The sequence below is a fragment of the Cydia pomonella genome, chromosome 1 (genome assembly GCF_033807575.1).
Source record: "Cydia pomonella isolate Wapato2018A chromosome 1, ilCydPomo1, whole genome shotgun sequence".
Taxonomy (NCBI): domain Eukaryota; kingdom Metazoa; phylum Arthropoda; class Insecta; order Lepidoptera; family Tortricidae; genus Cydia; species Cydia pomonella.
This window is the reverse complement of record NC_084703.1, coordinates 27,808,350-27,823,953: the sequence shown is the minus strand read 5'-3', so window position 1 is coordinate 27,823,953 and position 15,604 is coordinate 27,808,350. Positions and strand designations below refer to the sequence as shown.

The following is a 15,604-nucleotide window of genomic DNA, read 5'->3' as shown; positions in this document are numbered from 1 at the left end:
AATCGATTACATATTTACTAATAATTTCATAAGTTATTACGATTGTATAGAAGAAGTAAACAAAAGAGTAATACCTCGTTGCAAACAAAGCATTCTAGCTTTTTTTCCAAATTGTTCCCAACATTTGAATGCCAATTGACATGTCGCTTCAGAGAAATTAGAGTGGGCATGTTCTTCCCGCAGATAGTACAGTTAAATCCGCTAAGATTGACCAAAGGCTCGCCCTCCTGTCCCTCCGGAACCTCACCAAAGCCGTTGTGACTCTGGATCTCGTCCAGCGGTTCCGCTTTCGTCACAACGACCTCACAAAAATCCGCCAAGTCGGCGCCTTCAAACTGTTTCGGCGGCAGTTTCTTCAGCCTGTGCACCAGCTTGATGTGGTTCGCCAGAGCGTTGCAGCTCTTGAACTTGTCGCCGCAGTCGGTGCACGTGTAGAGGTTGCGCGGCTTCATGTTTTGCTGGATGTGCTTCTTGTTGTGGTCGTTGAGCGCGCCGACGCTCATCTCAAGGTCGCAGATGAGACAGCGTACTAGGCAGTTCTTAAGCACAACGCTGGCGCGCTTGGTGCCGGAGCTCATGTTGTGCTTGGTGCGCTTGTGGTGCACGAGCAGGCGCCGGTACGAGAACTGCTTCTCGCAGATGTCGCACGTGTTACCGTCGCCCTCCTCCTGGCTGGACTCGGACTCCTCGCGGTACGACTCGTTGAGTAGGCTGCTCGACGCCTTAGCTTCTGCCTCTATTTCTGTGTCTTCATTCATAGACTTTTCTTGCTTCTGGCTGTGCTCTGTTTTTTCAAGTTCAAAATGTTTCATCTCGTGGTTCGCTAACGATTTCTTGTACTTGAAACTTTTATCGCAGTATTTACACTTCTGGGGGCCGCCGCCACTGTTGTCAGACACTATTGACGATGAATCTTCGATTGTGCTTGGCCTGAAATATTGTATACAATTAAAAGCCAGTTTATATTTTTTTCCCACCAACCGGCTGGAGTCGGGCCGCGCCGGAGCGCATTTTAAATGTGCCTATACATTAAGTATGGCAAAAGCGATGGGGTCCATGCGGAGCCCTTGACGTCCGCGAGGACTGACCGGCTTACGGCCGTACAAATGTGAAATGCGCTCCGACTCCACCTGTTCGGTGGGAATCGTATTTAGGGTTCCATAGCAATTAAGGCAAAAACGAAACTCAGTTTCGCATGTCCGTCCCTCCGTCCGTCTCGTCTGTCTCTTCATATGTCATTGCCGTTTTATTCGAAAACTATAGGCTATTTTTTAATGGAATTTCGAAACATTGGTGTATTTTGTGATCCGCTACTTAGATAAAAAGAAATATTATAAAGAAATATATTTTTAAGGCATACATGAAAAAAAAAAGTAAAAAAAAAACATCACTAATACAAGTAGTCTAAGATACGTTATATATGTCCAACCTTAACCGATCTGCCTGACGGATGAAACTTATATTTTATGAAAGAAATTATGTTCCTGAACATAAATTTAACCATCTTCCAAGGATCGTAGCGTCATGAAAATTAGCAGCTGTATGTAGTTCTGGTGACAATACAATAATATGGTACTGTCGAACTGATCTGATGATGGAGCCGGAAGATATGAACTGGAACTTCATGATGGGACATCGTATCATAGCTGTGATTGAATTTTTTAGAAAAGTCTTGTAATGAACCTTGACCACGATTAGGTTTCAAGGTCTGATGATGGAGCCGAAAGATAGACACTGGCATTCCATGATGGAATATCGTATAATAGTCGTGTTTGCACTTGTGAGAAAGGTCACGTAATGGACTTTGAACACGATCGGGTTTCAAGGTTAAAAAGCGTGTTTTTCTAGTGTTTTTTTTTAACTATTCATTTATTACCTTATTTAAAAGCCTAGCAACCATTATTTGTGATCGGATTTTCGCAGGAAACCCTATATCACTGTGGTCGCAAAAAAATTACCATCATTTTGATATATAATTCAAGCGTCAGGCAGATGAGCGCAATTATCGATATAAAGTCACCTGTTTAAACACGGTTACCACATCATAGTGACCGAAAAAGATAGACAACCTGATTGATTTATGTTGTACAAGTTGTATACTTTCCATTGGAACTTAGTTCGTTCGTTAGGCAAGTCGGTAAAAATTGAGATTTTTTTTTAATTAATTCAAAATATGTAACCCTATTTATTTGTGTTCAGGAACATATCGTCAGGTAGCAAAACTCACTAATTACTAAAAAGTAATTATCATCAATATCAAAAATGAACCTTATTTTATTAGTAAAATGGTTCATTATAGCTATGTACTTGTGGTGGTAATTGGCGAGTTTTTCTTGTCACCTGACGATATTTTCTTTCATAAAATAAAAGTTTCATGCGGCAGGCAGTAGGAAGACGAGGAGCGTCTGAAAAGTTCTAAGCCTCAGGTATTTCGTGGTTATATATGCGTTTATGATACTGACCACTAGAAAGGCCATTTAAAAACAAATTATTTTAAAAGCATGTCACATTTTTATTATTCTGTTTCGGGATATTCAACGGAAAAGTACATCATGTGTGAATTACCAACGAATATTACGAAAATTTTGCACTGTGCTGTAATTAAGTTCCTAACAAAAAGTGACGAATCACCGCAGTGTATTTTTGAGGTACTACAGAGGAAGGGAACCGAAGGGTTGCAGGCCAAGTAGATATAGACGGCCGAGCGTAGCGAGGTCAGGTAGGGATACGCGGCCGGCAACCCCGTTTCTCGCAGAGATTTTTACGAGGGCTGCTATTTATATATCCGGAAACCGGGATCATATGCAGAACCGTAAAACGGTTAATTCAGATTGGTACACGACCATTTGCTTACCGGAAGTATTTGAACAAATTAGTAAAACAAACCAGCGACGAAGAATCATTCTTCATCATGACAATGCCAGCTGTCATACGTCACGCGAAACAACTCTATTTTTGGAAGGTCAAAATGTGGAATTAACGGGTCATCCGCCGTACAGCCCTGACTTGGCACCCAATGATTTTTATTTATTTCCCAATATAAAAAAAAATTACGCGGTCAACGATTTTTGACCGCTGAAGATGCTGTCGACGCATTCAAACAACAAGTTATGGAGGTACCTCAGGCGGAGTGGCAGAAGTGCTTCAAAAATTGGTTTACACGAATGCAAAAGTGCATAGATCATCAAGGGGAATACTTTGAAAAACTATAAAACCATTTTCAGCCGTGTACGTTTGTTTGTTTTTTTGTTTCCGGATATATAAGTAGCAACCCTCGTATAGTACTTTTCTCAAACTTGCAATGAAATACTAATAAAAAAAAAATGGATGACGATGATGATGATTGTTTCATGTCCTAATGTGATAGGTTATTTAGTGCGTGGGGTATTGAAGGGGAACAATAATGTAATTATTTTGGCGCTACGATTCACGCCATTGCGCTTTTTTTCTTTCTTTTTTTTTCTTCTTTTACCTTTTTTTCTTGTTTGTGTTTTTTTATTATTACTTTGAGTTTATTATAAGGGGAACGAAAATTTTATTATTTTTGCGCTACGACGCACGGTTTAGGAGATACAGCCCTATAAAGTTTTTTTTCAGTCATGCAGAAATCTAAAATAATATTTAACAAACGCATAAAAGCAAAAAAACACAAAAATGACAAAAAAAAAGCACAATGGCAGAATTTTGCTTATAGGTTTTTTATGGTTGAATGCCAAGACGTGCCATATATTGACGACAAAAAAACAAGAGAAGGTGCCTTACAGGCCTAAGTGTGTAAGGCTGTATGAAATTCCTTTACATATCATCTTCACTCATCGCACCTGATATGTAGTATTTCCGGACCTAATTTGAAATGTCATGTCAACATTTCATTACAAGGTTGAGAAAATGGCTATTATTTACGGTGCTTCTGGGCCTTCTTATGCCACGGTCAAAAAGTGGAGTCGCTTATTTAAACTCGGACGGGAATCGATCGAAGACGACCCCGCTCAGGGCGGCCAATATCGGTAGTGACCGGTGAAAACGTAGAAAGAGCCAAAAAGCTGGTATTAGAAGATAGAAGAATTAAGGTTTGGCAAATAGCCGAGGTCTTAGATATAAAGAAAGAGTTGGAGAAATTTTACATGAACATTTGTACATGAGTTAAGTCAGTGCTCGTTGGGTACCGAAAATGCTGACGGCCTTCGATAAAGAACGCCGTGTTCAAACTTCAAGGGCGTTTTTAGAATTGTGAGAAGATGATTTAGATGAAGTTTGTTCCCGAATAGTAAATGTTGATGAAACATGGATCAGGCAGTATGATCCGGAGTGTAAGTGTGAATCGATGCAGTGGATAGAAAAGGGTGAAAAGCCGCCGAAGAAAATTAAAGTGCAAAAGTCGGCCTCTAAGTTAATGGCTACGGTGTTTTGGGACTGTGATGGCATTATTTTAATCAATTATTTAGAAAAAAGCTCTACGATAAACGGAACTCATTATGCGAATCTAATAAGACAGGTGCGACAAGCCATAGTTGAGAAAAGGCGGGGTAAACTAAGTTATCGCATTTTGTTTTTGCAAGACAACGCACCGTTCACAGCGCTAATGTTGCGAGGCGTGCTCTGAAGGAAGTTGGTTTTGACGAAATTGACCACCCACCGTACAGCCCATATCTAGCCCCAAGCGATTATTTTCTATAATAATTTAAAGAAAGAGTTGAGGGGAACGCGATTTAGAAGTGACGAAGAGATGAAGGCGGCTGTACAGGAGCACAGCCCAGATCTAGCCCCAAGCGATTATTTTCTATTTAATAATTTAAAGAAAGAGTTGAGGGGAAAGCGATTTAGAAGTGACGAAGAGATGAAGGCAGCTGTACAGGAGCATTTTGAAGGGCAAGATAAAGCATTTTTTAATGCCCTAAAAGCACTGTATAAAAAATGATTATATTGATAAATAAACATAAATTCATTTTGGTAAATTGTTTTTTTTTTCTATCTTAGGCTTAGAACTTTTCAGACGCCCCTCGTAAATTATCTGGAGTAAACTGGCCTTTCTCGACGAAAGTCGTCGACATCTCTTCTAAATATCTTAAACTCGTATGGATATGCTCCTCGTTAAGTACTGACAAAACATGCTTCTAACAGTTTTAACTCAATAAATTATAACTTTACCGTAAATAATGTTATTACAAAATTTGCGGTCAATTTCATTAACTTTCCAAAAACAAAGTTTATTGGTGTATAATATTATATAACCAAGTAATGACGAATTTTATTCAGTATGGATCACTACGCACCGTCACAAAAATGGCGGCCGACCGTCGCCGTCGTAGACTTTTCAATATTTCTCCAGTTCTATTTTACCGATCAATTCGTGTGAGGTGTCGTTTGAAAGAATATTAAACGTGCTATTATTTTTTTCCCAGCAACTATAGTCATAACTGTTGTCATTTACAACATCATTTATTAACGTACACGAATAGCATAAGTACAGCTAAAATATGCTTCTAACTCAATAAATTATAATTTTGACGCAATCAATGTTATTAAAAGAATATTCGGAATTTTTATGCACTTCCCAAAAAATAAGTTTTTTTTTTGTATATGATACTACACAACCAATTAATGATGAGTTTTGTTTAGCATAGGTCACTGCGCATCGTTATATAAATCCCAACAAACAATTAGGCGACACTTAGTCCCTATTAAATTAAATTAAATTAAATTAAATAAACATTTATTTCAGAATTAAATTTCCATATTATATTAGTAACTTATTACCTAATATACTAAACCTATATTAATAACTATTTTATTTTATAATGTAGTACACTAGATTTTCCTATTTTGTTAGCTAAAGACGTTAGAGCGGTTCTAGAATAGCTACATAGTCTTAGCCTACAGGCTTGGTGACATAAAAGTGTTCAAAGAGGCTCATCTAAAGCTTTAAGGTCCACAGTAGCTGTTTTGGCCGCTATAATGCATGTTAAGCAGCTAGTGTTAGCTCAAAGTGAATTATACAACCTTAACATCTAACTATATGAGTAATAAGAAGCTGCAGTTTGCACTTAAGGTTCTAAACAGGCGATAAAACGCCTTTTATAGCTGTTTGTATTTCAATCGCTACTTAACTCTCTTGTATGACTTACAGTCGAACGAGCGATATTTAAGACCTTAGTACATCTTATACTGTTATTATAGTCTTATTTACAAGCTAAGCCTATAGCACGATGTTAAGGTGACCGATTAATCAATAAGCAAAACAAAAACTATAAATTAGAACGTCAAATACTAAATAAAAATCGATAGTATTACTCAATATTGTCCTAATGTTACTATGACTATCATTAAAACCGATATTAACGAATATTGTTTATTTTTTCTTAAATCAAATGCGGTGTACCACAAATAAAAATATTTTACATTTAGTAAATTTGCCAAGTCGGATGCTTTGCAAATTTAACTCTTTCTCAAATTATTTAGGTCACTAGGTAAACATGTAACATTTTCTCTAATATTTTTAAAGTGCTTCTAACTCAATAAATTATAACTTTACCGCCATTAATGTCCTTACAAAATATACGGGACATTTCATTGGCTTTTCAAAAATATAAGTTTTATTGGTGTGTGTGATATTAATAATAATATCATACACCAATAAAACTTATATTTTTAAGAGAAGAAGAAATTATGCAGGACCATTAATGCTAATGAAATGTCCCGTATATTTTGTAATTACATTAATTGCGGTAAAGTTATAATCAGTGATCGAATTTTCCGGTGCAACACCGTGGGATACCAAGTAGAAATCGTAATATGGATATGACCAAAATTCCCGGATTTCGTGTGAAAAAAATTATATCGATATGATAGGTATACTCAGATAGGCAGCTCAAATTACGAATATACTCGTAAACTAAATCTTTATTAATGCATTGAATATTCTTTAATGTTTAATTTAATGGTAAACCTGTATATTACTTGTTCTTATTATCACATATAACGCGGTTTATCAATACTTCAATAGGTTGTATACATATATCATTCGATATCTTAATGTTACTGGCCACTTATGGTGCAAAGCAAGAAAACATATAAATATTAGTGATTTGTCAAACTGACTGGATGACTGAAATATGTTTAATTATGTTCTTCGATTCTTTAAGTTCGGTGGCGATTTTTAGTTGTTTGCTAATTAGAAGACTTTGGCTTGTTTTGTGGACTCTGTGATTGGCTATCCTGTATCACGACTAATGTGGCTAACTCTAACTGGACTTAGAGAAAATAATTATATGCTATTTCAATTTTATACAACCTAGTAAGCCATAATTGTTTGGTAAAATATATATTTATTATAGTGTGTTGTGTTACCTATGTTAAGTCTTCATACTTAAATAACACCGAGGACGTAAACAACACATTGATACCGAGGTCAGTTTTAAACAGAGTATTACAACCTATCTTTTGTAATTGTTGAAAGTACATATATCGAAATTGCATAATAATGAACGCCCTGGCGGCATCCTAGGTTAGGTAGGTTTATAATGTGTTTGTATGCATTTTTTTATTTTTTGCTATTTTATTATTATATGCATATTTTAAAAAACCTATACCTAAGAGTTATGATGAATACTTAAAGAAAATACTAACACTTATTATATGCACAATGCACATACACTTATTTTCCGAAAATATTTCTTTTTCGCGACAAAATTTTACTAAAATTTACCGAATGTAATATAGCCAGTAACTTATTCAACAATATAAGTTGTCGGATCGCGGGGTATATCCATATTAGTATAATGTTTGAGGTCATTCACCCCGTGTTGCACCGGGAAATCCGATCACTGGTTATAATTTATTGAGTCTGGAGCATGTTTTATCAGTACTTATGCCAACCATGCACGGTAAAAAATTACATATTTTCAAATATTTTGTAAACTACTACAGTTATGACTATAAGCAACATTAATAGTACGTTTAATTATCTTTCAAACGACACCTCACACGAACTGATCAGTCCCATAGCATTCAAGATGTGAAAAAATATCAATGATGGTCGGCCGCCATCTGTCCCCCCCCCCCCCCCCCCCCCATAAACTAAAACCGGTCAATTCGTATTCTGGAGATAACGAGGAACACATCCATACCACTTTTAGGTATTTAGAAGAGATGTTTACGAAAATCGTGAAGGAGACGACTTTAGTTTAATTTTACCATAGTCTATATACTCTACATATAACGTATCTCCCATTATAATAATTGTGTGGCACATCACATGATAGGTGTCAAAAACAAGCTTTTTGATTAAACTAACTACTTATCTTTGAAACTAATTGCTTCGAAAGTCCAACACTATTTAATTGGTTCTTATTAAACACATCCCTCGCTAAGCATCCTTGCACATCTCTGGTTGAAACGCAGCCTAATAAACTTTTTTCAATAAAGAACTTCTCTTTTTAATAGGACATAGGTGCCGCATAAGTACGACGCCCTCTTGCTTGTATGGCTTTTCATATTCGGAACCCTCCATTATGCAAGAATCGACCGACAAGGACGTGGCCGGTATTTGTCTCTATTTCTAAAATATTTACATACTTAGGAGTTCATGGATGAATTCATTCCTATACTTTAAATGCAATTTTGCAGCTAATGAGTATTGTATATAGGTAATGGGTTCAACATCCAAAAAATGGCAAAGTACGAATTAAGCCCTCGTATGCGGATCCGCGTCGGAGGAACCTATTAGAAAAAAAAAATTACCATCAAGATTTTCATAAATAGGCGGGTTCACACAGAGCGAGCCGCCTTGCGAGGAAATTTCCTCGGGAAGCTAACACACGTCCTCGCGCGGCAGCGTGCTCGTGTACATTTTAGTGAGCACACTTGCCTTAGCCGAGCCAGTGTGCTCGGCACGATGAAGTCTCTCAGTCAGTTGCTCAAAATGGTGCTGCACATATACACTGCCATGGCTCGTGTATATTTTATTTTGCTTTTCAAAGCAATCCAAAAGAAAAAACAAAACCGAAAAAGATATAGAGATTTTGGGTACGACAAATCTATGAATATCGATCACGATACGGAAAGCGGCTTTCTTGAGGTAATCAAAATCATCCTTATGGTTTTCTAATGAAAAAATGGACATATATTTATTTTTTTGAGATTACTTAGAAATTCAAGGGAAATCAAAGATTTGGTATGAATCTATTCGGAAGTAAGTGTACGTTTCAATTCGATACCTTCATGCAGAAAAAGGGTCAAGAATAGACGGACAGTTTGCAACAAATAATTGTTTTAAACTTGCAATGAAATGTTGACATGACTTACTTGGCTTACCTACTTCTAGTGATGTGCCGCGATAATATTCCCATTACCATTCTGTTTGGAAATATTACCAGTAACTTACCAATCTTCCCAGTAAGATTCCCAAAAGGTGGTAAGATACGAGACTAATTAAATAAGTTAATGGTTATTTGCGCAGCTCTATAACCATTATGCATAAGTCATTATCATCTTTTGGCTCTTTCACTCAAATTTCTTATCTAACGCGAATAGGACTTACAAGGAAAGGTACCCAACTGTCCGGTTCCGATTTAATTTATATTTATATATGTTATAGTCTAAAATAACAGACAGGTATTTTTAACACGCTTTTATTAGGTCGATCTGTATGTAACTATGTAATGGATCTAAGGTAACTAATTTAACCATCTTCCAAGGATCGTAGCGTCATGAAAATTGGCAGCTGTACCAATGTAGTTCTGATGACAATACAATAATATGGTACTGTCGAACTGATCTGATGATGAAGCCGGAAGATATGAACTGGAACTTCATGATGGAACATCGTATCATAGCTGTGATTGGATTTGTTAGAAAAGTCTTGTAATGAACTTTGACCACGATTAGGTTTCAAGGTCTGATGATGAAGCCGAAAGATAGGCACTGGCATTCCATGATGGAATATCGTATCATAATCGTGTTTGCACTTGTGAGAAAGGTCACGTAATGGACTTTGAACACGATCGGGTTTCAAGGTTAAAAAGCGTGTTTTTCTAGTGTTTTTAAACTATTAATTTATTTTAGCTGCCCAAACTCAACCTATTGGGAGAAGTTGTCCTCCAAAGTACTAAAAAATTACTAAATCTTCTAACTCCTACAGAGGCTCAAGCAACTTACTAGTTGATGGCTGGTTTGAGTATACACTTAGGTGCAAAACTGTCCCAAGAGTAGGATATATGATGTACTTGGCATTTACGGTTTTTTTGTAATTTCGAATCGAAAAGTAGAAAAAAAAACACATTTTTATTTTTTCCAATATTTCTAGTTCCTCCTATGAAAAATTCCAAATAGGATACAAATACATAATTAAGAAATTTAGGCTCTCTATAATGAGGTGCCAACTGTTTATATCGTGAACATAGTTTTTAGTTATGGCAGAAAAATAGTCGTCTTTAACATTGAACTAACAGACACTTTCTATGGCTGTTTTTAAGGGTACACTTTTGCACCGAACTATGAGTCACCTAAAAGTAACTTCAAAAATATGCCCCATTAAAATAATTTCATGATTTTATAGTGGCAGAGTTTCTAATTATATATGGTTCCCTATTTGGAGTTTCCATAGGAGGAAATAAAAATATTGGAAAAAATAACAAAAGTGATTTTTTTTCTACTTTTCGTTTCGAAATTACAAAAAAACCGTAAATGCCAAGTACATCATATGTTAGGCGGATTGGTAGAGAATTTAAAGGAGTACTCTTATGTATTAATCATGTGCCCCTCCCTTTGATCGACATCAACTTCTCCACATTCTACTAATATGCTACTATTGAAACAGTTTTGCTCCTAAGTGTATGTTTGAGAGCAGGAAAAAATAAATAAAATTTTTCCAAAAAAAATCGATATTCGAAGTTTTATAATATCTTATCGCTAAAGATAAACATAAAGACCGGTGTTTTTTTAGGAAAACTTGAGCTTACGAGGGCGGTTTGAGAAGTCAGTGACTTTATGTAAAACAGATATCATTTTAACATATAAACTTTTTAATTACAATTCTGAACTCCTTGGTAGCTGGCAGTTTTTTTTTTTTAATAAGGCGGGGCAATAAAAAAGTTGTTGAGGCATATGTCAAATACGATCGGAAAATTGTCGGAAAATTGAGAAAAGCGAATTTCGTGTGTTAATTAAACATTACTTTTTACGTGGAAAAACTATTTAAGAGACTGAAAACTGTTTAAAAAAATATTATGGGGAATCTGCTCCTTCTCAAGGAATGGTACATAAGTGGTTTACAGAATTTCGTTCTGGACGTACCACTACCAATGACGCAGAACGCTCTGGAAGGCCGATTGAAGTGACCACTGATGATGTCGTGAATAAAGTTCACGATATTGTTTTGGATGACCGTTGAGTGAAGATTAGTGAGATAGCCGAGACTGTACACATTTCATCTGAACGAGTTTTTCATATCTTGCATAATATTTTGAATATGAAAAAGCTTTCCGCAAGATGGGTGCCGCGTTTGCTGACACTCGATCAAAAAAGACTTCGTGAAACAACTTCCGAGCAATGCTTAGCCAAATTCAAGCGTAATCCTAATGAATTTTTACGTCGTTTGTGACGGTAGATGAAACGTGGATCGACCATTATACGCCAGAGACGAAAAATCAGTCAAAACAGTGGACTTCTGCTAACGAACGGGCCCCGAAGAAAGCGAAAACCGTTAATTCGGCAGGAAAGGTAATGGCCACTGTTTTTTGGGACAGCCAAGGGGTTATTTATATAGATTATTTAGAGAATGGTAAAACAATAAATGGCCCTTATTATGCTACTTTGTTGGAAAAATGTAACGCAGAAGTTCTGAAAAAACGGCCACATCTGGCAAAGAAGAAAATCCTTTTTCACCACGACAATCCCCCTGCACACTCGTCAGCAGTCGCAACAGCCAAATTAGTAGAATTGCGTTACGAAATACTGCCCCACCCACCTTATTCCCCAGATTTGGCCCCATGTGATTTTTATTTATTCCCAAACATGAAGAAATGGCTTGGTGGGAAAATATTTTCATCAAATGAGGAAGTCATAGCTGAAACTGAAGCATATTTTTCAGGGTTTGGCAAAAAATATTTTTAGAGGGGTTGAAAAAACTGGAACATCGTTGGATGAAGATCACTTTTCTATAGGAGTTAGAAGATTTAGTAATTTTTTAATACTTTAGAGGACAATTTCTCGCAATAGGTTGAGTTTGGGCAGCTAAAAAAAGCGTAGACTACTCTATAACAAATATACCTCTAAATCAAATCGGAACCGGACAGTTGGGTACCTTTCCTTATTAGTTCGGAACTTTGCACGACTCAAGAGTACATGTAGTAAAGTTTTCATAGGTGTGTTGAATCTAAGAAATAAAGTGTATTACTGTATTATCACTTTACAGAAAAGACCACTAATAAAAAAAACAGTGCGAGTGCGTTTAACTCGTGCACCGAGGGTTCCGTACAAACTTTCAATTATCTCATGTAAATACTTAGTCAGAAGTTCTGTCAAAAAGGTTTTGACTGATAAAATAGCTGTAAAAACAGACCCCTTATTATTCATACATTTGGTTTGAAAGCTTATTTAATGCTGAATTACTTACAATATAATTTAACGTAATTTGCTGTCTCAGGTTTGCACAATTCTATGTAATATTCGGAATTTTTTTATTTTTTATAACATGCATAAAATACGCGACCTGTTCAAGGTGATTTTGATCCCTATTATTTTTCTCTTTTTTACAGGGTTGAATCTTATATAAAACAAAAGCCCGATCTTTTAGTTTTCTTAAAATATATAATTCATGTAGATTGAATTGCCAAAATTGCAACTGTACGTGTTTTACCAAACCTACTAGTTGGATGGCAGTCAAAAATTAGCGTGTCACTGAAAAGTACCCTAACTTTGTAGGGTATTAGTTGAAATACAGACTGGTGAAAGAACTAAATGCTGGTGATAAAATAACGTTATATTAAACTAGGTAGGTATACAAATAAACAACTTCACCTATTTTATTAATGTGGCGCTGATTTTTACTATCTTTTGACAAGAATATTTTTTTACAATGCAGCTGAGTATTCCCATCTAAAGAAAATCCCAAAGTAAACGATTAGTAAATAAAGACCCGACCTAAATTTTAAAATAATTATATAAAGTTTTGATCAGTATAAAACAAGCTTTCAAAACATGGCAAACTTTGGAAATGTTTTTTCATAATTAAAAAGAAAGTTATCAAGATAGAAGTGTGACCATTTGTATGTTTTCGTTGATAAACTTCGACTATTAATAGTTTTTGTCTTACTAAAAAAATAAATGTTTTTAAAAGTCCAAAACTCGAAAGGTAAGCTGACACTTGTGAAATAGAAATTATAGGGTTGTGACACTTGTGACAGTGCAAATTAGATAGGTTTTTTTACGATTCTCGATTAAATCTGCAAAACCCATATAATCAATTATATTGGTGATGATTTAATTGAACATACCTTCACAATTGGACGTGACTGAAATGATTTGACACGAGCGGAATCGATTCGGTCGATATGGTGAGTCAAACTCTATTGCGATTAAGTTCCGTTTTGCATAATGAAACTCAACTATATTCAAAGGGTCTAGCAAGCTAAGCTAAGAAGATTGGCCCCCGCAAGGGATTTGGTTGTAATTTGAGGTGCAGTAGTGGCAGGTCCTAAGAACACTGTATGCGTAATATCAGCCTTCGATCTTCTTTTGTTTCAGACTTATCCACGAAAATGTCAAAAAGTCAAGGTAATTTTTAAACTGTTATTGCAGCTAAACCAAGCAAGCGAGAGCAACCAAATAAATTCAGAATTAAGGAGCATAAAATGGGGTTCATAATGCATATTTTTACAGACATTCATTTCCTTGAACTTGGATGAAAAAAATAATGTAATTTTTTTCTGCTCCATTTTTTTGCCACTTTTCGCGGAGACACAAGTATCAAAAAAATTACGTGATAAGCCACATTTGTTAACTACGTATCCATTTAAAAACATTTCGAAAAATCATGGTGCGTCATATTAAAAAAAAAAAAAACAATTACGAACATAAGTTTACTACATCATATTATATCAATAGAGTAGTACCTAGTACCTACTACCTAGTGGCAAATGAGTCTGTAGTATGACATCCTCTTTCGTTCATTATGAAATAATTAATTGTCATTGATCAATGACGTACATATGTCATACATTTACAACTACACATTTTATAGCTATTTCTTAATTGTATTGTTCTGTTTGCTGTACCGAGTTATTTGTTAATATGGAATGGTAATAAAAAATGTTTTTGTCAATGACTTTACATCCAATACTTTTATGTACCCACTTCGTTTCTTATTTGCATAAATTTTAAAAAAAATTAAATAATAGCTAGAAAATGTGTCAATTAATTATTTCATAATGAACGAAAGAGGAAGTTATACCACAGGCACATTTTTGCCACTAGGTAGTAGGTACTACTCTATTGATATAATATGATATAGTAAACATATCTTCGTAATTGTTTTTTTTTGACATGACGCACCATGATTTTTCAAAATGTTTTTAAATAGACACGTAGTTAACAATTGTGGCTTATCAAGTAATTTTTTTGATAGTTGTGTCTCCGCGAGAAGTGGCAAAAAAATGGAGCAGAAAAAAATAACATTATTTTTTTCATCCAAGTTCAAGGAAATGAATGTCTGTAAAAATATTCATTATGAACCCCATTTTATGCTCCTTAACTCTGAATTTATTTGGTTGCTCTCGCTTGCTTGGTTTAGCTGCAATAACAGTTTAAAAATTACCTTGATTTTTTGACATTTTCGTGGATAAGTCTGAAACAAAAGAAGATCGAAGGCTGATATTACGCATACAGTGTTCTTAGGACCTGCCACTACTGCACCTCAAATTACAACCAAATCCCTTGCGGGGGCCAATCTTCTTAGCTTAGCTTGCTAGACCCTTTATCTCGTTATATCTGGGAGACCGAACTTGACTCGGAAAACATATTAAAACCCAAAAATACACTTGTTCCCAGAGATTAGACCTAGCTAGATCAAGTTTTCGCCGCCGAAAACCCCCATATAGCAAATTTCATATATATATATATATATATATATATATATATATATATATATATATATATAAGAATAAGCAATAAAGATTCTTATCTTGCTCGTTTCAAGGTATAAGATGATTTGTGTCTATTATAATGAGATATATTATTCTAAGCTACGAAGATAGGTATTTTTGTCCTTTTGGGATTAATGTTATTTTTTATTAAAAAAGGATTCGCCTGAAATGTCAATGGCATGGAATGAAAAAAAAAAAAAACAATTTTTTTTTTTAGGTTTTATAGTGTCATTTGAAGACACAGGGCCCTCGCTAATGATACGGGCGACCCTGTGTCCGTGGTGACATTTGCGAAAAGCTGGTTTGTTTTATGCGATGCCGGGTCCGGCATCACCATCAGTCAAAAGCAATGATGATGCTCGAGTTGAAGACCCGGCTTTATTGTTATGATTTAGATGGACCCATGGTCCCCGCGTCAAATACGGGCGGCCATGGTTCCTGGTTGAATGTTATGAAGATGGGAG

The 15,604-nt window shown here is 35.6% G+C and overlaps 1 protein-coding gene across 3 annotated transcripts in view; it reads right to left on the bottom strand.

Annotated features, from left to right (window-relative positions):
• Positions 1-15,604, bottom strand: part of LOC133527595 (zinc finger protein 62 homolog) — a 46,037-nt gene that overhangs the window by 4,015 nt on the left and 26,418 nt on the right. For all 3 annotated transcript variants that reach the window (XM_061864673.1, XM_061864681.1, XM_061864689.1), the window contains one exon: positions 75-930. In XM_061864673.1, coding sequence (XP_061720657.1) covers positions 75-930 — 856 coding nt within the window. The remainder of the gene's footprint in view (positions 1-74; positions 931-15,604) is intronic.